The sequence below is a fragment of the Protobothrops mucrosquamatus genome, unplaced genomic scaffold, assembly GCF_001527695.2.
Source record: "Protobothrops mucrosquamatus isolate PMUCROS unplaced genomic scaffold, P.Mucros_1.0 scaffold1552, whole genome shotgun sequence".
NCBI lineage: Eukaryota > Metazoa > Chordata > Lepidosauria > Squamata > Viperidae > Protobothrops > Protobothrops mucrosquamatus.
In genome coordinates this window covers 326366-348792 of record NW_015387721.1, presented here as the reverse complement: position 1 = coordinate 348792, position 22427 = coordinate 326366, and the positions used below count along the sequence as shown (strand labels likewise).

The 22427-nt window shown below is 42.1% G+C and overlaps 1 protein-coding gene across 1 annotated transcript in view; it reads left to right on the top strand.

Moving 5' to 3' along the window:
- Positions 1–22164, top strand: part of RASGEF1A (RasGEF domain family member 1A) — a 54851-nt gene extending 32687 nt beyond the window's left edge. Inside the window, exons 4-13 of the mRNA XM_015822401.1 lie at positions 1711–1848; positions 5187–5408; positions 6388–6462; positions 7418–7510; positions 10441–10543; positions 13738–13817; positions 16209–16400; positions 17352–17475; positions 18540–18612; positions 22007–22164. Of these exons, the coding sequence (XP_015677887.1) occupies positions 1711–1848; positions 5187–5408; positions 6388–6462; positions 7418–7510; positions 10441–10543; positions 13738–13817; positions 16209–16400; positions 17352–17475; positions 18540–18612; positions 22007–22031 (1125 nt within the window). The 3' untranslated portion in view covers positions 22032–22164. The remainder of the gene's footprint in view (positions 1–1710; positions 1849–5186; positions 5409–6387; positions 6463–7417; positions 7511–10440; positions 10544–13737; positions 13818–16208; positions 16401–17351; positions 17476–18539; positions 18613–22006) is intronic.
- The last annotated feature ends 263 nt before the right edge of the window (positions 22165–22427 follow it).

The following is a 22427-nucleotide window of genomic DNA, read 5'->3' as shown; positions in this document are numbered from 1 at the left end:
CAGGCAGGCAGGCAGGCAGGCAGACTTCCCAGTCTAGCTTTGTGGAGCCTCGTCTAATCACTAATCAACTCTGATTCTGCAAAGGTTTTTTGAGTTCAACCCAAATCCTGAATGCTGCCTGCGTTAGTACAGTGAGAGAAAGTGATAGAGCTGCTTAAACTTGATCCCTGGAAATTTAGGAGAAGAAAAAAAACTGATTGGACCTTGCTCTATCGCCCTCTCCTTCCTAACCCCTTTGTAATCCTATTATAAAGTCATCAGTATCTTAAGAACATCACAATGGATAGCAGCAGTTGTTTCCATGCTGTTGCCAGGGAGAACACATGGATGTTTCCACAGATGACAAAAAATCTGAGCTAGATTTGGAGTCTCACTCAAACACACACCCTTGTTTTTTCATGTGATAAGGCTCAAGGAAGAATTTCTGGGATTATTATTATTTTAAGCAGAAGTCGTAACTTCAACCGAGCATTCTCTTGTAGAGGAAATTCTAAAAAAATACAACTTCCTTTTTTTTTTTTTTCCTAAAGGGAATTGGGCTAATCTGTTGGACTCTCTCAATTCCCATGCAAGGGTGCAGAGCAGAGAAGGAACAGCCCATCTTCCTTCCCCTTTCGAAGGAGGGAGAAAGAGTCACGAACTTTTCAGCTGATCTGATTAGAAGGGTGAACAAAGGAAGTCCTTGCTTCTCACAGAGAAAATCTCTCAACCCACTCCCAGAACAAGCATTTAAGCATTTCCCATCCTTGAGAACTAGCTTTCCATTAATACCCAGCCACCCATACTAATATAAAGAAACAGGATGAAGTTATGACAACAATGGACACCAGGAGCAAGGAACAAAACTCCCTGTGACCGAGGTGGGGGGGACCAGGAAGTCCCCCACCCTCCGAGACATGGTTGACTGACTCAAGAATAAGGAGCCATATTTCCAACTTTCTCTCCAACAATGTCCCATTGAAACCTGATCATCTTTGAATCCAAGCTAATGCCCAATGAAGCTGGAGGAATCATGTCTCTCTTTACAATTGGATTGCGCTAGGCCAGGGGTAGGCAACCTTGGCTCTTTTATGACTTGTGGACTTCGATACCCAGAATTCCTAAACCAGCCATGCTGACTCCGGAATTCTGGGAGTTGAAGTCCACAAGTCATAAAAGAGCCAAGGTTGCCTACCCCTGCACTAGGCAGAGTTGCACGGTTTTCTTCCTGGCAAGAAGTTCTCCCACCCACCTTGGCCAGCCATTGAGTGGTGTGCTAGGGTGATCCATGCACAGGAACGGAGCACCCACCACCTCTGGAAGCAAAAGAGTAAATAAATACAAATCGGCCCTTTCCTTGGTTTCCATTCTCCCTTTTTCTAATCGATGGTTCAAAATTTGGTGTCAGGTGTAACTTAGAAACCAGGAACCCCATGAGTTTGTATCAAGTGAGTACAAGTTCATTCCACGCTAACTCTCTATGAGAGTCTGAACTACTAACAGTCAAAGCAAATTGGCGGTAGATAAGGGTCAACAGAATTCAAGGAGGGCTGCACCTAGATCTCTTGTAGGTACAAAGGAATTTAGGACTGATGACACGTTTGACCCTTCCCTCAGTCTCAGCCTGGTCATCTCCTGCCGTTGGCACTGAACAGCATCACAAACTTGCCGAACATTCAAAGTTAGGAAGATTCTGGGTCCCCCAATTAACCACCTTCTGTTCTCATTTAGGGGAAGCTCAAGGCCTTCGCAGCAAAGATAATCCAGCTTCTGAAAGGATGGACTGAAACATTTCCATATGACTTCCAGGATGAGAAACCTATGAAGGAGCTAAAGGAAATTGCTCACCGGATCACCCAGTGTGATGAGGTAAGGAAGAAAAAAGAACGAGTGGTGTAAAAAAAAAAGTCTCATTTTACCAACCCATGTATTAACTTGTCAAAGGGAAAAAAATATTTACTGGTAGCAGTAGATCTTGTCGTAGGCAGCACCGAGGGACGGAAGGACTGTTGGCTGTAATTTCCTCTGCCAATTCAGACATGGAGCACTTTAGATCTGAAGCACCTTTGGGTGCACACCCATGTTTTCCAAAACGTGTTCCTCTTCCAAAGCCCAGCCAAGATATAGCAAAACTAGAAGAAAACATTGAACATTTAGAGCGGTGGTGGCGCAGTGGTGAGAACGCAGTATTGCAGGCTAACTCTGCACACTGCCTGCAGTTTGATCCTGACCGGTTCAAGATTGGAGCTGTGGTGGCGCAGTGATGAGAACGCAGTATTGCAGGCTAATTCTGCACACTGCCTGCAGTTTGATCCTGACCGGCTCAAGATTGACTCAGCCTTCTGTCCTTCCGAGGTCGGTAAAATGAGGACCCAGATTATTGGGGGCAAATAGGCTGACTCTGTAAACCGCTTAGAGAGGGCTGTAAAGCACTACGAAATGACACATACGTCTAAATGCTATTGTTATTTAAACCCCTCCATTTTTTCAAGAATGCTTTCTTGCAGAGCTAAACTGGGATGTTTTTTTTTTAGCCCCGATGCATTGAATCAGCTGCCAAAATAGTACCGTGCGTTGCTCTTGATAGAAACAATTATTTATCGGTTGTGAGAATACAGCCCAGGCTTGCGATTTGCTTCTTTTCCTTTCCTTTCCTTTCCTTTCCTTTCCTTTCCTTTCCTTTCCTTTCCTTTCCTTTCCTTTCCTTTCCTTTCCTTTCCTGGAAAGCAACAGCCTCCTCATTTTGTTACCTAATGTTGCTGCTGGGCAGTGTTTGCTCACTTCCAAAACAGGAGCTTGAATTGATCGTTCTAAATGGAGTGAGGATTGATAGATCCCTAATCTTCCCTTCCTAGAGACGTTGGAGAAAGAAAGAGAGAGAGAGAGAGAGAGAGAGAGAGAGAGAGAGAGAGAGAGAGAGAGAGAGAGAGAGAGAGAGAGAGAGAGAGAGANAGAAAGAAAGAAAGAAAGAAAGAAAGAAAGAAAGAAAGAAAAATTAACAGCTGTAAAACAGAGAGCACCTCTGATGATTAAAGTTGACACTTAACTATTAAGAGTGCCGTCAGCCGGACATGTTCCAATTTGTCAGGCCAGCTGTTTACTGGAATGTCACATCCTAAGGGCCAGAAGGTCATATGGCTGATGATGTGGTGAAGGTCATATGGCTGATGATTAGAAACATGGTATGTTAGCATAATAAGAGTCTTTAAAGTGGATATTTCTTCTTTGAGATGATGGGTTTTTTTTAAAATGATTATTTGCAAGGATTGTTTTGATTTTACATCACATGTTTTAGAAATGTTGTGTCTTCTTTTGCTTGCTCTATCAGTTTTGATCCGGCCCTATCCTTGTTTCAGTGAGACAGTCTTCTCAGCCAAAGTAGCAGAGGATCACGTAAACCAGGGGTGTCCAATTCTGGCCACTCTAATACTTGGGGACTTCAGCTCCCAGAATTCCCTGGCCAGAATGGGGAATGCTGGGAGTTGAAGTCCACAGGTCTTAAAGTTGCCAAAGTTGGACACCCGTGGTGTAAAACCATATGTCATGGTTCCGACAGATGAAACTCTTCAACAAAACTCGAGGCATTGTTTACCTTAAGGAATCTTTATTTGAGTAGCATAACATCGCAGTAACACAGTCGAAGCCAAAAAACTGAGTTCCTCTCACCTGAGCACATCATATCAAAGCACAATTCCCTCCTCCAGCTGACAGTCATAAATCACATTCCCCAATTAGTTTGAAACGAGGGCTTCCCCTCCAGCTCTCCAGCCTGCCAATTCTTATCATCTCTTATTTCAATAACCTTGGTTCTCACACTAGGTTCAGTATTATTATGTCTAGCTAGACTCTCATGCACATTCCTCCCCCCTCCCCAACATCATCTGACTCTGAAAGCAAAAAGAAGAAAATGGTTGCATATGCATTTGTTGTCAATGCAAAAACATCCAATGTTAGCAGCGTTGACACCATGCATGTGTCTCCCCGTAGCCATTTACCATTCCTTTACATTTATATACTTGGATTAAAAAAAAAATACCAAGCCATTTCTAAAGGGCTTTTAATATTCTTTCCTTTTCTTGATGCTCTGAATATATATATATATATATTGCTGACATGCTAACATCAGATGGGTTTGTCCTGGAGAGTCTAGCATGACACGAAGAGATTCTATTGTTACTGTTGTGTGGTTCTTCCTATCTAAGTGGGCAAAAAAAATTGCACACATGCCCGAAATTTCAGGAACAAGGAAGCATATTATTGTATTGGCTTGTTCTTTCAAGTCTGATTTCTGAACAGAGTCTCTTAACCGCAAGAAGCATCCACGCCTACGCAGGCAGGATGCAGAAGTTTAACCAACATTCATTAAGCAGGTTTTTGAGATCCCAATTAAGTTGCAAAAAGAGTTTAGCATCTACATCATCAAGAATTTACCTTAATCCTCCAGTTACGACGCTGCCATAAGTCTGTGCAGCTCCTGTCCTCTGGAATGACCTACCCCCCGACCTACGTACAACTACGGACCTGCGCCTCTTCCACCGAGCCTTGAAAACCCATCTATTCCATGCGGCCAGCCTGGCGTAGTTTTGATTGGGCTTTGCTAGGGGTTTTATATGGGGTATTTTAGAGCAGGCTTTTTATTCAATATTTATTGTGATTTTTATTATTGCCTGTTCACCGCCCTGAGTCCCGTAAGGGAGATAGGGCGGTATATAAATTTAAATAATAAATAAATAATAAATAAATAAACTGGTTGGACCTAATTAGGAAGCTAGAGTTTTTCTCCAAGATGGAAGGCGGGAAATACTTGTGGCAGGACTTCATATTACACCAATAACCAGTTTGAACAGTGAAGGTTTTTTTTAAAAAAAAATTGAACACTTTGATGTGGAAAGTTTTCTTGGAGTCTTAGCAGACAATCAGTTAAATATTGGGTGAAACCTGGCTTAATAGCAGTAACTGTGAGAGGGATCTTGGAGTCTTAGCGGACAATCAGTTAAATATTGGGGGGAAACCTGGCTTAATAGCAGTAACTGTGAGAGGGATCTTGGAGTCTTGGTGGACAATCAGTTAAATATGAGTCAGCAGTGGGTGGCGGCAGCCAATACAATCCTTAGTTGCATTAACAAGGGATTATATCAAGAGCACTGCCCAGAATAATTTACCTGTCCTCACCCAGGAAGAAACACTCTTGTATTTTTATGGATTAGGAAAATGGAACGGTCAAGAAGATCATCAGCCAGATGACGCAAGAGCTTCTGATGGCTCTCGCTGCCCGTAATCAATACCAAGAAATCCGGGAGAAGTTTCGTCAACCGGGGATGGACAAAGGCCCAATCCTTAAAACAAAGCCACAATCATCCCAGAAGGACATTCTGAGTGTTTGCTGTGACCCGCTGGTCCTCGCGCAGCAACTAACACATATTGAACTGGTAAGTGAGCCCTTCCTTGTCCTTCCTTTGTTTCGTGACGTCGCAACTGTGACCCTGTTTTAGAAAGACCATCCAAAGAGAAGACGAAGATGACAGACAAGCCCAGAGAATGGCTTTGGCAGGACTAAAAATACCAAGGGTGGGTAACTTGTCACTTGCTAGCTCTTTACATCTCGAGTACGTATAAGAACAAGAAAGACAGCTGAACCAATGAAACTAAGAAAAATGTTCATTTTTTAAACAATGTTTTGTTCCAAGTGATTACATGCACTGGGATGAAAAGAACCTATTAACCTTACATATGTGTCTTCTTTACATAGAATAGAATGGGATGGGATGGGATGGGATGGGATGGGATGGGATAGGATAGAATGCAGAATAGGATAGGATAGAATAGAATAGAATAGAATAGAATAGGATAGGATAGGATAGGATAGGATAGGATGTAGAATGTAGAATGTAGAATAGGGTAGGGTAGGGTAGGGTAGGGTAGGGTAGGGTAGGATAGGATAGGATAGGATAGGATGTAGAATGTAGAATGTAGAATGTAGAATGTAGAATGTAGAGTAGAGTAGCGTAGAGTAGAATAGAATAGAATAGAATAGAATAGAATAGAATAGAATAACTTTATTGTCACTTTAAATGTACATTAATCAGCATACATTAAAATGAGATTTCATTGCATATAGCTCTCAAAGGGCAACCACCTCCAATATACACTGTAGAAACATGACAAAATTATGCATATACCCACATACCCACACATACATGGCCCAGAGAAACAGCACAGTCTAGTTCGGCTGTATAGATCTATATGGCGAGGAAAACCTAATCTTGACAGTTTACCAGATGGAAGGCATAGGGAACAAAGCTGTTATAGAATCTGGTCGTCCTGCTAGAAATACTTCTAAACCTCCTGCCAGAGGGGAGCAACAGAAACATTACACCTCTGCAATGTTGATCGTCTTTTCTCTTTTAGGAGAGGGTAAGCAACATTTACCCAGAAGATCTCATGCAAATAGTCAGCCACATGGACTCCTTGGATAACCACAAGGTAAGTTTCAAAATCTGAATGAAGCAGACATGGGAAATAGAAAGATTAACCAACAATCCCCAGTCATGGCCATATATATCTTGTATTAAGAGTTCAGAATTTCAGAAAGAGGCTCCAGGGCTGGTTTGTTTTTTAATGATGACAAGTTTTGCTAGCAAAAACCTCCCATAACACTGGAATATTTCTGCACTCAGAACATGCCATCCTTTGTTTAAAAGTTGACGACAACACAGCTTACGTGTGCCAAAAATTCAGAAATATTTGGGGTTTTTTTTTCTTTCCCTAGTTGGATGGAACTCTTCCAACAAAATTACTAAAGCAATGCGGGTGGCCCGTGACTTAGGAACCACTCCACAACTCTGCCCAAAATTTCTGTTGTTAAGCAAGACAGCGCCCCATTTTACGACCTTTCTTGCTGCAGTTGTTACGCAAATCACTGCAGCGGTTAAGTTAGCAACATGGTTGCTAAGCGAATCTGGGCTTCTCCGTTGACTTTGCTTGTCAGAAGATCGCAAAAAAGGGGATCGCGTGACCCTGGGAGACACCACAACCGTCATAAATATGAGTCAGTTGCCAAGTGTCCGAATTTTGATCACGTGACCATGGGAATGCTGCCACGGTCATGATGAAGTGTGAAAAACCGTCACGTCCCTCTTTTCAGTGATGTTGTAACTTCAAACGGTCACTAAATGAATTTTTGCAAGTCATGGACTCCTTATTAGAGATAGGCTACACATTTATTTGGACTGTGAAAATCCTATCGCTGCTTCGCACACTGAGAACCTCCTAAAAGAAGTTTGCTACTTAGGAGACATCCATTTTTATTTTTATTTTTTTAAAAGACATCACATATAAATCCAAGCTGGGTTTACTCGTGTAGAAGGGTTGATGGCTTTACTGGAAGTGGCGTCCTGATTGGGACACAAGGTCTAAAAGCAGGTGTTTAATTTTTCAGTGCCGAAGCGACGTGACGAAGACCTACAATCTGGAAGCCTACGACAATTGGTTTAACTGCCTCAGCATGTTGGTGGCGACGGAGATTTGTAAGGCAAGTATCCACAGGAGTAACAAACTTATGTGGGGGGGGTGGGAATGGACATGCTACTCACCAGTTCAAATTCCTCTGTTTTGAGGGTAGCCAATTCCTGCGAGTCCCCTGGACTGCAAGGCGATCAAACTGGTCAGTCCTAGAGGAGATCAACCCTGACTGCTCTATAGAAGGCCAGATCCTGAAGTTGAAACTCAAGTACTTTGGCCACCTAATGAGAAGGAAGGACTCCCTGGAGAAGAGCCTGATGCTGGGAGAGATTGAGGGCAAGAGAAGAAGGGGACGACAGAGAAGGAGGTGGCTGGATGGAGTCACTGAAGCAGTAGGCATGAGCTTAAGTGGACTCCAGAAGATGGTAGAGGACAGGAAGGCCTGGAGGAACATTGTCCATGGGGTCACGATGGGTCGGACATAACTTCGCAACTAACAACAACAGAGAGTCATTAGGCTACCTGGAGGTTTACCTGTGTCATCAGGGTCACCTGAGCAGTACAAATGGATGTGGAGTGTTCTTGGCTGCAAGATGTTTTCTGCCCTGGGTCCCTTCCCTGTTGAAAACTTCAAGAGCCATTTGCGCTTCAGTTGGAGATGCAGACTACACAGACTCATCCCCAACATCCTGTGCCTGTCTTCAACAGGGAAGGGACCCAAGGCAGAAAACATCCTGCAACTAAGAAGACTCCACACCGATTTGCACCACTCAGGTGACCCTGAGGACACAGACAAACCTCCAAAATGGTTTCAATGCCTCTCCAAAAGAAGGCAAATGACCAGCTGTCTGCAAGGAGTATAAATCCTTCCATTCCCCAACCATCCAGTCAGAGCTGAAGAAGCTTCTTGGATGAGAAGCGAAACGTCTTCAAAAGAAACACAAGAAAGTCCAGTTGCCTCCTGAAAAAAAGCATCTTTGGGACTACCAAACTGAAACTGGGAGACTATGAGATTTAATCCTGCTTAAGGCAGGGAGCTGAGCGCAAGCAGCTCAATGACTTTGGGTGAGTGATCAGGCATCATAGCTGATTTGAAATATCCTTCCTCACCTCTCCCCCTAAAAACCCCACTAAAGGGGGAGGGGAAATGTCCAGATTGGGTTATCAAACAGTACATTTGTAAGAATACAACAATATTCTGTCAGAGGGTGTCTGATCATGTGAATGCACCATAGCGCTGAGGCAAGAGCACGGATCTCCTAGTTAGGATATACACAGTATTTTGGCACAGGGTGATTTAGTTCCCATAGTTACCAAGGAGTTTGTTTTGCTAACGCCATTTTCAGAGATCAACTTTAAAAATAGTTTTCCGTTTTTTAAATAATCTGTGCCTCTTTCCAAAGCTCTGCTTAATCAACAGAAATGGAAGCGCTAGGAGGAATTTGTTCTTCCCCCACCCCCACCCGGTCATTGTGCCTTGATAGTATTCTTTATTTTTTATTCGTTTGATTTTTTTTATAGCTGCCCATTTTTACGATCCTGCTTTGAACTCTTCGCATTTTGTTTGCACCTGACGTCCATTTATTCAAAGACGTCCATCTCGAGAACATGGCACCCAGGCTGGGTATTAAGGCACTTGTTCCTTTCTCTGCCCCTCCCCAAGGGTCAGAGTAGGGATGATTGATTGATGGTTGACGGTTACCTCTGTGGGTTCGAGTCCCCTTGACATAACCACAAGGTTCTCACACCCATAGATTCGCAACGATATCACACCCATTGAATGCCTCTGCAATGGGCAAAAACGCCTTCTTTGTGAGATTTTAGCTCCAGCGAGAGGCAAAAAGGGAACAAGAGTCAGCTTCAGTTCAACTCCCAAGGACATTCACTAGCTTAATTTTTATCTCCTCTACTTTTCAACATCAACATGGAACCATGGAGGGAGAACATTTTGAGATTCAGAGCGAAATGTCATCAGCGTGACACACAGCACAACTTCCTTGCTGTTTGTTGCTTGGGATCCAGATGAGGCAGTACAACTTTGCCTTGGCTCTTAACACCCACCGCGCAAATCCTAATCATCAAAACCCAAACAACCCCCCCAAAATTAAGAGTTTGTTGTAGAACTCTCTGCATCGTGTTGATTAATTTGGACAGTCTCTGGATATCAGAGGCCCAAAACGGTCAAGTAGACCATCGTCAGATATGAAATGCATTGCCTGACCTTTGGCTCACTCTGGGCTGATTGCCCATATATTTTATGCAGAAAAACATCGAGGATAATTGTCATTATTGACCCAAGAGCATTGTTGGGAGGAAATATCTCAAAGTCCTTGTGGGATTTGTGAAATAAAATATGTAATCAGGAGATAATCCAAACCTAAATTCAACAGCGGTTGTAATTAAGTCGAATCAAATCAGCTTTTCAGCTTATTGGTCTCCTTTATTTGCATATTTGAAGTGAGGAATATTTTGTTTCAGGCTAGGATACGTTCTGCATCAAGTAGGACACTTAAAAAGCTGGATTACAACTACTCAGTGTCATCATCAAACCCTACAGGGTCAAAACAGTCTTCTCTTTTTAGAAGCAGTTCTCTTCAGGACAACGTATTTTTGGCAGTTTTTATCTTTCAGGCTAGAAAATTTAAATACTTTTCGGCATTTAGCTCACCAGAGGCATTTTTTTTCATGCATGCCTTGTCCCGATTAGAAAGAAATTATTTAAATTCTTGCTCGTTCAGAAGCACTTAAGACCCTGAATACCTAAAGCAAGGGGATCACACTTAGTACCTAACAACTCAACATGCAGGATTTTGGTGATCTCCTAAAAAAAAACAACAGAGGAGGAACTCAACTCACTGCCTAACCCTGAAGAGTTCCATGAAAAACAGAATCCATCCTGTGGATCTTCCGACAAATGTGTCTGCTCTGCAATGAGTTTAATACTTCTGTGGCGTTAGTACCGTTCCCCTCTTCTCACTGAACCTCTTTGTAATGTTTCAGGTGGTGAAGAAGAAGCAGAGAACGAGAATCATGGAATTTTTCATTGACGTGGCGAGAGAATGCTTCAACATTGGAAATTTCAACTCCATGATGGCTATTATTTGTGAGTAAAGTCTCTGGGCGCGACAGCGTCAACAGAACGGGAGTTGAGTAGATTAAAAACTTGGCCTGAGAATGCAAGCCAGCAATTTAGCACGTCAGAGTGCTCTGCTGCTAATATTAACTGCTCTGCCTCCATGTTATTAACGGATCCCATGTGATGATCCCCAGGCACGCACGCCAACTGTTCTCTCTCACACAGATGTGAACATGCACATTCACATACTGAGAGAGACCAACAAAGATGATTGGAGAAGTGGAGGTTGACACCTATGATGAATGATTGCAGGAACTGGATATGTTTAGTCTCACGAAGAGGAAGACTGGGGGCGGGAGGGGATAGCATGATAGCAGTCTTCCCATATTTGGGGGGCTGCCACAAAGAAGGGGGGTCAACGTATTTACCAAAGCATCAGAAGACAGGACAAGAAACAATGGATGGAAGCTTGTTAAAGAGAGATTCAACCTAGAAATAAGGAGACATTTCCTGATAGTGAGAACAAATAACCAGTGGAAGGGCTTGCCTTCAGAGATTGTGGGTGCTCCATCACTAGAGGTTTTTAAGAAAAGACTGGACACCCATATAATAATAATAATAATAATAATAATAATAATAATAATAATAATAATAATAATAATAATAATAATAATAATAATAATAATAATAATAATAATAATAATAATAATAAAGTTGGAAGGGACCTTGGAGGTCATCAAGTCCAACCCCTGGCTCAGGCAGAAAACCCTATACCATTTTGGATAAATGGCTGTCCAGTCTCTTCTTAAAAACTTCCAGTGTTGGAGCATTCACCGCTTCTGGAGGCAGGTTGTTCCACTGGTTAATTGTTCTCGCTGTGAGGAAGTTTCTCCTTAGTTCTAGGTTGCTTCTCTCCTTGGTGAGTTTCCATCCGTTGCTTCTTGTCCTGCCTTCAGGCGCTTTGGAGAATAGCTTGACTCCCTCTTCTTTGGGGGAGATACTGGAAGATACTGGAAGACTGCTATCATGTCCCCCCCTCGTCCTTCTCTTCATTAAACTAGACATACCCAATTCCAGCAACGATTCCTTATATGTTTTAGCCTCCAGTCCCCTAATCTTCTTTGTTGCTCTTCTCTGTACTCTTTCTAGAGTCTCAGCATCTTTTTTACATTGTGGTGGCCAAAACTGAATGCAGTATTCCAAGTGTGGCCTTACCACACTTTGTCCTGACAAGCCTTTCCCTTTCAACCAGGATCCTTTCAAAGGATTGAAGTCCTGCTTAAATGAAGAACTTCATATATACCTAAAATGGGGGGAATGCAGCCAGCTGTTTTGCCAGCAACAGAAAGCTACCAGGAACTAATTGCTTCTATTAGTAACAGGGGAGAAGGTGGAAACAAGTGGGAAAAGCAATTGTCGGTCCAAGCTGGGGACTACAGCTCTGTTTAAAGATTTTTAAACCTTAAAAGAAAGATCTGCGTGATATATTAAATCGGGCAGCGCGGCACAGCTGATATTAGCACCTTCCTCTTGGTGTTGAGTGTGCCAAGCTAGTCCTATTTTTTTTTACAGATCATCTGTGTGCAAATATTTTCCCAATAACTCACTTGGGTTGAGAGTTCCCAGTAACTAATTTGGGAGCAAAACAAACAGTTCTTTATCTCAGGTGAACTTTCCTTCGAGAGCCACCCTCCCTTATTTCTTGCACGCTGTGCCCTGCTCAAGTATTAATGTGTGTACACAACCCTTGTTTCCCCATAGTTCAGTGATGGCGAACCTTTTAGAGACCGAGTGCCCAAACTGCAACCCAAAACCCACTTATGCATCGTCGAGTGCTGGGTGGGTGTGGCCCATTGGGTGGGCGTGGCTGCGGTGGTAACGGCAGACTGGGTGGGACTAAAAAGTTCAATCAATCAATTCCAACTTTGCAAGATCTTTTTTTTTTCCGCGAGAAATTGAAATTGACTGATTGTTTGAACCTTTTTTTTTTTGGACACGGCGGCGGAGGCCTAAAGCGAAAATGTTTTATAAAACCAGGACTGGGGCGACGGCGCGCGTGCCCACAGAGAGGGCTCTGAGTGCCGCCTCTGGCACCCGTGCCATAGGTTCGCCACCACTGCCATAGTTGTAAAAGCTGGGGTTTGGACAGGATTTGCTCCACGCAGGAATTCAGAGACAAAAGTTACTGCCAGGGTAAAAGGGATTGGTGACGCACACAAACAAGAAGGAAAGCCAGGAAGACACTGTTAGGTGGAAAAGCAGCAGATTTATCAAAAAAAAAAAAAAAACTTATAAGAGGATTGGGGCATCAGCTTGAAAGAATACGATTCAGTTTGCTAGAATGTGGAGCATGGCAATATTTAACACCTGAAGGTGGATTGGAGGAATATAGAATGAGGAAGTGATGGGTGAGTGGGTTGAGAATATTTTGACCCTTGGCTTATGAACGTTTAATGGGCTTAGGACAACCCACCTGCTGCAGAAGCTTCCCTTTGACACGTGTCAAAAGAGTCCTGAATGAAAAGTTTCATGAAAGGCGATTGTTGCTAGAAAAATGTTTGAAATGAATGGGAAGATATTGCAAATTATTTGCATTTAAAAATCCTTTTCTTTCTCTTTCTTTTGTCTTCTTCTCTTTCCCTGTTTTTTTTCTCTCTCTTTCCCTTTCTTCTTCCTTTCTTTTCTTTTTTCTTTTTCTTTCTTTCTCTCTCTCCCTTTCTCTTTCTTTCTCTCTCTTCATTTCTTTCTTTTTCTTTTCTCTCCCACCCTTTCTTTCTTTTTTCCTCTCTCCCTCCCTCCCTCCCTCCCTCCCTTTCTTTCTTTCTTTCTTTCTTTCTTTCTTTCTTTCTTTCTTTCTTTCTTTCTTTCTTTCTTTCTTTCTTCCTTTCTTCCTTTCTTTATTTTCTTTCTTTCTTTTTTCTTTCTTTTTTCTTTCTTTTTTCTTTCTTTCCTTTCTTTTTTCTTTCTTTCTTTCTCTCTCTCCCCCTTTCTCTTCTTTCTCTCTCTTCATTTCTTTCTTTTTCTTTTCTCTCCCACCCTCTTTTTTCTTTCTTTCTTTTTCTTTCTTTCTTTCTTTCTTTCTTTTTTCTTTCGTCTTCTTTCTTTCTTTCTTTTTTCTTTCGTCTTCTTTCTTTCTTTCTTTCTTTCTTTCTTTCTTTCTTTCTTTCTTTCTTTCTTTCTTTCTTTCTTTCTTTCTTTCTTTCTTTCTTTCTTTCTTCCAGCTGGCATGAACTTGAGTCCTGTTGCCCGGCTAAAGAAAACATGGTCCAAAGTGAAAACAGCCAAATTTGATGTTTTAGAGGTAAGTATTTCACACCTTGCTGCATCCTGTCAATATTTTTTTTTTAGCCAAAAGGATTCTTTTCATTAAAAAAAAAAAAAAAACAGTGACCAGCCAGAATACAGCAGCACAAGAAGTGGGCTTAACCGTAGTTCATAGTTCAGAAGAAAAACAGGGCAAGCATGAAAATAGTAACAAATCATTTTTTTCCTCCCAAATCTTAAAATCAATCAAATTTCATTCGAACTCGATTTAAAGAATTTCTTCAGTTGTCACCGGGCATTCAAGCAGGTTTGCACTGCAGAAAATACAGCACTCTGCCTTTCTCAATAAGTTAAGTGCAGTGCTTTTTTTTCCTTTTACATATTTTTGTCAGTATAAAGATAGAAACCTTCCATCTTCCATTTTCCACCTGTAACAATATTTCCCCTGGATGGAGCTGATAGTAATTGAAAGGCAAGTGGATGACCACTCCTAATCCACCTTCTATATTACTTTTTTATTTCTTTTCTTTGTATCTCATTGAAGCCTGCCATCTGGTGGGGAATTATATTCAGGATTTAGCAAAAGCAAGCCATCTCAAACAAAAACCTGAAAATAAAAAGGATTATGATTACATATACAACCCTGTGAAATCACAGCTACCAGTTCTTTAGCGGGTGCTGGCCTTCCTAGGTGTTTAGTTCTTCTCAAGAAGCTAGGATGTCAGTAGAGTAGAGTAGAGTAGAGTAGAGTAGAGTAGAGTAGAGTAGAGTAGAGTAGAGTAGAGTAGAGTAGAATAGAATAGAATAGAATAGAATAGAATAGAATAGAATAGAATAGAATAGAATTTTGCTGAGTTCGGAGAACTGGCTTAATGCACAGTGCTTCTGGAAGTCCAGTCTAGGCCTCGGAGGTCTGGAGGAGGCCTCCCAGGCCTAGAACAGCCCACCGGAAGTGCGTGGGTGCCACTTTCGGAAGACCGTTCTAGGCCTCAGAGGCCTGGAGGAGGCCTCCCAGGCCTAGAACGGCCCGCCGGAAGTGCATGGATGCCATTTCTGGAAGTCCGTTCTAGGCCTCGGAGGCCCAGGCCTGCATCCAGTAACAGAACTGGTTGTTCAGGTATTTGAATCCCACCATTGTATCTATCTCGATAAACCTTGTTAAAGAAAACTCTGCAGGGATCGCTTTTAGTTTTAGCCTCTGCCGAAGCCTCCGACGGTAACATGCTCTCCTTTTAAAAGGGCTGTGTTCATTTTCGCATTTTATAAGTAACAGGAGGTGTCTCAGTCTCCAAACCCGGAGAAATTAGTTCCCCCAGGAAATGTGGTCACTTGCACCCTCCTGATTTTTGTAACTTGATTCAAATAAATTATACAAGGACTTGCACTCAAGTGTCTCCTAACAAGCCATTACTTGTCCCATCTCTTTTTCAAAAAACAGCTGGACTTTGCTTTTTTCCTTGAAGACACTTCACTTCTCATCCAAGAAGCTTCTTCATTTCTGTCCCGATGGTGGAAGATGGAAGGACTTATATTCCTTGCAGGTCATCTCGTCATTAGCCCACTTTCGGAGGGTTGTTGAGGTCACACTAGAGGGATCAAAGAGGCCATCTATGTCAAAATTGAACAGCCTTCTCTCAACACCACTTATCTCCTGTTTACAACACAATTGTCATGGTTCCGACAGATGAAACTCTTCAAAGAACTTCAAGGCATTGTTTACCTTAAAGAATCTTTATTTTGAGTAGTATAGCATCTGCACTTACATACGCAAAGCCAAAATTTGAATTCCCCTCCCCTGAGCACATAGTATCAAAGCACAATTCCCTCCTCTAATTTACAGTCATAAATCACATTCTCCAATTAGTTTGAAATGCAGGCTTTCCCTCCAGTTCTCCAACCCGCCAATTCTTATCATCTCTTATTTCAACAACCTTGGTTCTCACACTAGTTACAGTATTGTTATGTCTAACTAAACTCCCACGCACATTCCTTCTCCTCCCCCCCCCCAGTATCATCTAATTCTAACTCTAATTCTAAGAGTAAAACATAAGAAGGAAAATGGATGCATCTCCATATGTTGTCAAAGCAAGAACATCCGATGTTAGCAGTGTTGACGACAATCCTTTCAGCAGTTCCAAGAAGGTTCCACACCCATTTGCACTAATCGGGTGACCCCGAGGACACAGATAAATCTCCAAGTGGCCTCAACGACTCTCATAGAGAGGGCTAATGATCAGATGACTGCAAGGAATATAAATCCTTCCATCCTCCACCATTCAGGCAGAACTGAAGAAGCGTCCTGGATGAGAAGCAAAATGTCTTTATGGAAACCCAAAGTCCAGTTGCCTTTTTGAAAGGATGTCTGTGGAGATGACTGAGCATCTCCACAGACACTAAGCCATTGCTTCTTATCGTTCTTTGGAAACAGCATCACATGGATCCATCAAGCAACTTTTGTAATTATCGGACGGCTCTTCAAGGGGCAGCCCAGAGATCTCAGACAGCACACAGCAGCCGGGAGAAAATCGTCATCCCTGTTTTCAATCTTTTCATTAAAGATATCTACTTCCTGCATAAGATACACACCAATCACTTGCCGAACGGACAAATCAACTTCAAGGTAAGCAACGTTTTACGATGTACGATAAATGCACACAGCATGCAAGAAGTGGGATGAACGTTGCAACTTTTTACAAATGTCCTGGCAAAAGGGGGGGGGGGAAATACTGTGCTACCTAAAAAAATAATGGCCAATTCACTACTTTTATACTTGTTTTGTTTTCATTACTATTCTCAATGATACATTTTCCTGAGTTAAGCCTCAAGGCTACGCATGAAAATGACGGCATTTAGAAACTATAATTCTAGGCATGCATATCGACATTTAAAATACAAGCCTTTGTTCTACCTAGCTACTCTGCATGGAACATACATTTCAGATTTATTTATGCAGAAAAAGAACTAGTTGTAAGATGGCAGGAGTAGCCAACCCTCCAGAAGATAGGCTTAAGATACAGGAGGATCTGGACAGACTTGAACACTGGGCGCTATCTAACAAAATGAAATTCAATGGTGAAGAAAGTAAGTTTCTACATTTAGTCAAGAAAAACCAAATGCACAAGTACAGCATAGGTGGCACCTTGCTCAATAGTAGTAACTGTGAGAGGGATCTCGGAGTCCTAGTGGACAATCATTTAAATATGAGCCAGCCGTGTGCTGCAGCTGCCAAAAAGGCCAACACAGTGCTGGGCTGCATTAACAGAGGGATAGAATCAAGATCACGTGAAGTATTAATACCACTTTACAATGCCTTGGTAAGGCCACACTTGGAATGCTGCATCCAGTTTTGGTCACCGCGATGTAAAAAAGATGTCGAGACTCTAGAAAGAGTACAGAGAAGAGCAACAAAGATGATCAGGGGACTTTCTGTGGCAGAGGACCTGCCTCTTCAGGGAATGCCTTCCAGAAGAAGCTGGGAAAGCAGCCCTCTCTTAGGGATGCTTTAACATTGAGTGATTCTTTGGATTCCGTGGTCTTGCAATGACTTATCTCCCTCCATTTTCTCCTGCAGAAATTCTGGGAAATTTCAAGGCAAATCCATGACTTTGTCACATGGAAACAGGTGGAATGTCCTTTTGAGAAAGACAGGAAGATTCAGAGCTATCTACTCACGGCACCCATTTACAGTGAAGAAGGTGAGACTTTGGGGCAGGGGAGATGGGGGCTATTCTTAAAAAAAAAGAAAAGAAAAAAAGAAATATAGTTTCCCACAACTGTTAGAAGAATGTGTACAATGAGTCTGTTGACCATAATGCCATTGTAGAGAAGTAGGATTGGGGTCAATGAGGAACAGAATTAACCACATTTGATAGAATGATGTGTGTCTGTCTGTGTCCTGTATGTGTGTGTGTGTCTGTCTGTCTGTCTGTCTGTCTCCCTCTGTCATCTCTCTGTCTCTTTATCCCTCTCTCTATCATCTCTCTTTCCATATCTATCTATCTGTCTGTCTGTCTATCTCCCTCCATCTCTCTCTATCATCTCTCTGTGTCTTTATCCCTCTCTGTCATCTCTCTTTCCATATCCATCCATCATCTATCTATCTATCTATCTATCTATCTATCTATCTATCTATCTATCTATCTATCTATCTATCTATCTATCTATCTATCTATCTATCTATCATCCATCCAATCGTATCTATCTATCTATCTATCTATCTATCTATCTATCTATCTATCTATCTATCTATCTATCTATCTATCTATCTATCTATCTATCTATCTATCTATCTACCTATCTACCTATCTATCTCATCTCTTCTGTCTATATCTCTCTCTATCATATCTCTCTCTTTATCCCTTTCTCTATCATCTCTCTTTCCACATCTATCTATCTGTCTGTCTCTGTCTGTCTGTCTCTGTCTGTCTGTCTATCTCCTCATCTGTCTGTCTGTCTGTCTGTCTATATCTATCTATCTATCTATCTATCTATCTATCTATCTATCTATCTATCTATCTATCTATCTATCTATCTATCTATCTATCTATCTATCTATCTATCTATCTCATTATCCCTTCTCTCATCTCTCTCTTTCTCCCTCTATCCCTTTCTCTATCATCCCTCTCTAACTTTCTGTATCTGTCTGTCTGTCTGTCTGTCTATCATCTATCTATCTAGCCACAAACGACACATTTCTGACACCATTATCATCACAAACTGATCAATAGTCCTGACCCTTGTTCTCTTTCTCCTCCTCCAGCTTTGTTTATTGCCTCGTTTGAAAGTGAAGGTCCAGAAAATCACATGGAGAAAGACAGCTGGAAGACTCTCAGGTAACCATGGCTACGGGTTAAAAAAATGGTTAAGTGGAAAGCCAAGATGTTGCCGGAACAAAGCCCAAAAGGTTACTTAGCCATTATGCAGAGTAAAGCGTCTCATTCTCGGGAAAGCAAAAAACAAATCGCATGAGTATTGTCCTGTTTGCCCCAAAGGACAGGGAGACATTCAAAAAAAGACTTGGTTCCCAAGTTCTTCTAGCCACCAAGCCACCAACCATCCTCGGCTAACACAAAGCCACAACCTTCCTCACAACTTTCTAAGTATGGAGCAAGGAAGTAAAGTATGGTTCTTCGTTGAGAAGGGACAGAAGACTACTTAAATCAGGAGGTTCCTCAGGAAAGTGGACAGAGGTTGAGATGGTGGCCACCAAGATGGGGTCAAAGCTCTGCCCCCTTTTTTTACGCGGGTCAAAATCATATTTCTGTCCAAACTTTGTGGTCGCTACCTGACTTTTCATCCCCCTTCAGACACCAATTTTAATCTTTTCCCACGTGAAAAACTCCTTGCACAGCAGACCGAGTTACGTTTTTTCTCCCCACGGTTCTCATTTTAAGGTTACCAGGGAGTATTTATTTATTTATTTGATGGATTTCTGCAGCCGCCCACCTCAGCAAACAACTGCGGGCGGCTCGTGATTCAAAACAGATGTTACAATTACATTTTTAAAAAAGTTTTTAAAACAACCAGAGCAATAAAAAAAACACAGTAAAAAACATTAAGACAGTAAAAAAAAAGTATTTAAACATCTAATTCGGAGTACTTACAAAGTGTTCATATTGGTGCATGTGGATTTTAACTTGGGACAACAAAGAAGCATTATATAATAATAATAATAATAATAATAATGATGATGATGATGATGATGATGATGATGATGATGATGATGATGATGATGATGATGATAATGATGATGTTGGAAGGGACCTTGGAGGTCATCTAGTCCAACCCCCATGCTCAGGCAGGAAATCATTGGCATTGACAAATTCGCTATTAGTCAATTGCAAAAGGCGGCCTTACTAGGAACTGCTTCCATCCTGCGGCGATATCTGTAATACCATCAAACATCCACATCTGCCTATCCCAGGTCCTTTGGAAGGACTCGATGGGTAGACAAAAATTCAGTCTGAACATCTGGCTGACTGTGTGATGATCCATAATAATAATACAGTTGGAAGGGACCTTGGAGGTCATCCCCCTGCTCAGGCAGGAAACCCTATACCATTTCAGACAAATGGCTGTCCAGTCTCTTCTTTAAAACTTCCAGTGTTGGAGCATTCACCGCTTCTGGAGGCAGGTTGTTCCACTGGTTGATTGTTCTAACGGTCAGGACATTTCATTTTACCATCTCAGGATTTAGTACAGGAACCCCATCTTCATCTTTTCCCAACCTGGGACCAATCTAATGGAAGAAGTTCTGAATTATCCAGGGATTAGAGGTCTGCTTTGTACTAACTGGATTTAATTCTGTTTAAAGCACAAACAGACCCTGTGGATTTGGCCTGCGTTTAGGGCATTTTTCGCGGAAAGGGAACAACGGCAACAGGGTCTGCGCAGACAAAAGTTTTGCCTGTCGACCATTTGCAACATATGTTTTGAGGGCTGGCTGGCAAATCATCTTCAGAAATCAGAATGCATGGACAATTTCAGTGAACAAGGAACAAGGGAAGCACGAATTTCATGGTTAGGGGACTGAGGACTAAAAGACATGAAGAACAGTTGCAAGGATTGGGTATATCCAGTCTAACAAAAAGAAGGACGAAGGGGGACACGATAGCAGTGTTTCAATATCTCAGGAGCTCCCACAAAGAAGAAGGAGTCAAGCTATTCTCCAAAGCACCAGAAGGCAGGACAAAAAACAATGGATGGAAACTAATCAAGGAGAGAAGCAACCTGGAACTAAGGAGAAACTTCCTAACAGTGAGGACAATTAACCAGGGGAACAGCTTCAGAAGTTGTGGTTGCTTCATCACTGAAGGCCTCTAAGAAGAACCTGGACAGCCACTTGTCTGAAATGGTCTAGGGTCTCCCTTCCAGCTCTATTTTGACACTAGAGAAATGTACACCCAAGTGAGTGGGCCTGAAAACCCAAGAGAGCCCATGCGACAATTCAGATCGCTATGCAACACACATATACAAGCATGTCTAGTGTTTGCTGCTCTCTACTCCACTTTTTCCCACTTCTGCTACACCTCCTCCTCCTGCTCCTCCAACTCCTCCTCCTTGTGCATTAGGCAGCTTCAGGCTGCTTTATTGCCACTGATGACCACACACACCCTTCCTGCTTTCCCAGCACAACAACACCCAGCTTCTTTCTCTGCCTCAGCCAACAGTTGCTGTGCTGTCTAGGAAACCGAGTAACAGCAGCATAGACCAGTGTTTCTCAACCTTGACAATTTTAAGGCATGTGGACTTCAACTCCCAGAATTCCACAGCCAGCATTGCTGGCTGTGGAATTCCGGGAGTTGAAGTCCACATGCCTTAAAATTGTCAAGGTTGAGAAACACTGGCATAGACACTGACCATTTTGTAGGCATCTTGGTCATCTCACATCATCTAACGCTTTGTCGTTTTAATGCGGGGGAGAAACCAGACTATCTCGATGTGACATCTCAGCTTCCCTCGACTTCCCACTTAGGATTACTCTGAGACCCTCAAAAATCTGGCTGATGAATTAACAGAATAACAGAGTTGGAAGGGACTTTGGAGGTCTTCTAGTCGAACCCCTGCTCAAGTAGTAGGCCCTACACCATTCTGACAAATGGTTGTTCAATCTCTTCTGGCATTGTCTGGCATTGAACCTTGCTTTGATCATGTGGAGGAGGGCAAGCAGTCCCCAGGGCACCCCTACCTCTTCCTTAGTTATGGGTTCAGTAGTCATATTCCTGTTTAAGAACACATTCGCTTGTGTCCCACTGCAATCTGTTTCTCTACCATGAAATCAAGACCTTGTTCTGTTCTGTTTTCTTATCTTTGCCTTTTTGGTGCTTTGGAAAATAAGTTGACCCCCTCTTCTTTGTGGCAGCCCCTCAAATATTAGAAGACTGCTATCACGTCCCCCCTAGTCCTTCTTTTTTCTAGACTGGCCATTCCCAGTTCCTGTTCTTCATATGTTTTTGTCTCCAGGTCTTTAATCATCTCAGTTGTTCTTCTCTGCACTTTTTCCAAAGTCTCAACATTTATTTATTATTTTTTGTAATGTGGTGACCAAACCTGGATGCAGTATTCCTTGTGTGGTCTTACTAAGGCTTTATAAAGTGATACTAATCCTTCCACGTGATTTTTGATTCTATGCCTCTGTTTATCCACCCCAGGATTGTATTAGCCTTTTTGGCTGCTGCCTCGTAAAAGAACTTATAATAGTGACCTTTTACATTCTTTTCTTTTTAGGACAACACTCCTCAACCGAGCCTGAGAATTGGGACTTTGGATTTTAAAGCACACTCTACAAACACTGTTTTAAAAAAAACAACAAAAACTCCTGAATGACTTGGTTTGTGAAAAGAAGGCCTCGCTGGTTGGGGTCTGTTTTGTATATATATATACATATATAGGATACCTTTTATGAATGACTGAAAACACAAAATGTGCTCGAACCTATTTCAAGTCAACTTTAAGGCACTTAATGAAGGTTTTTGGTTGGTTTGTTTTTTTTTTTTTAAAAAAAAGTCCAAATCAAGGGCAGGGCCCTGGTCTCAAGAGTTGAAATGGACTGTGGGGGAAAGTAGACTCCGTGGTGATGTCTTCTCCAAGGGCCATCGCGAAGCTTTATTTTGATGCGTGACAATTTCTACCCAACACTGTACGTGTG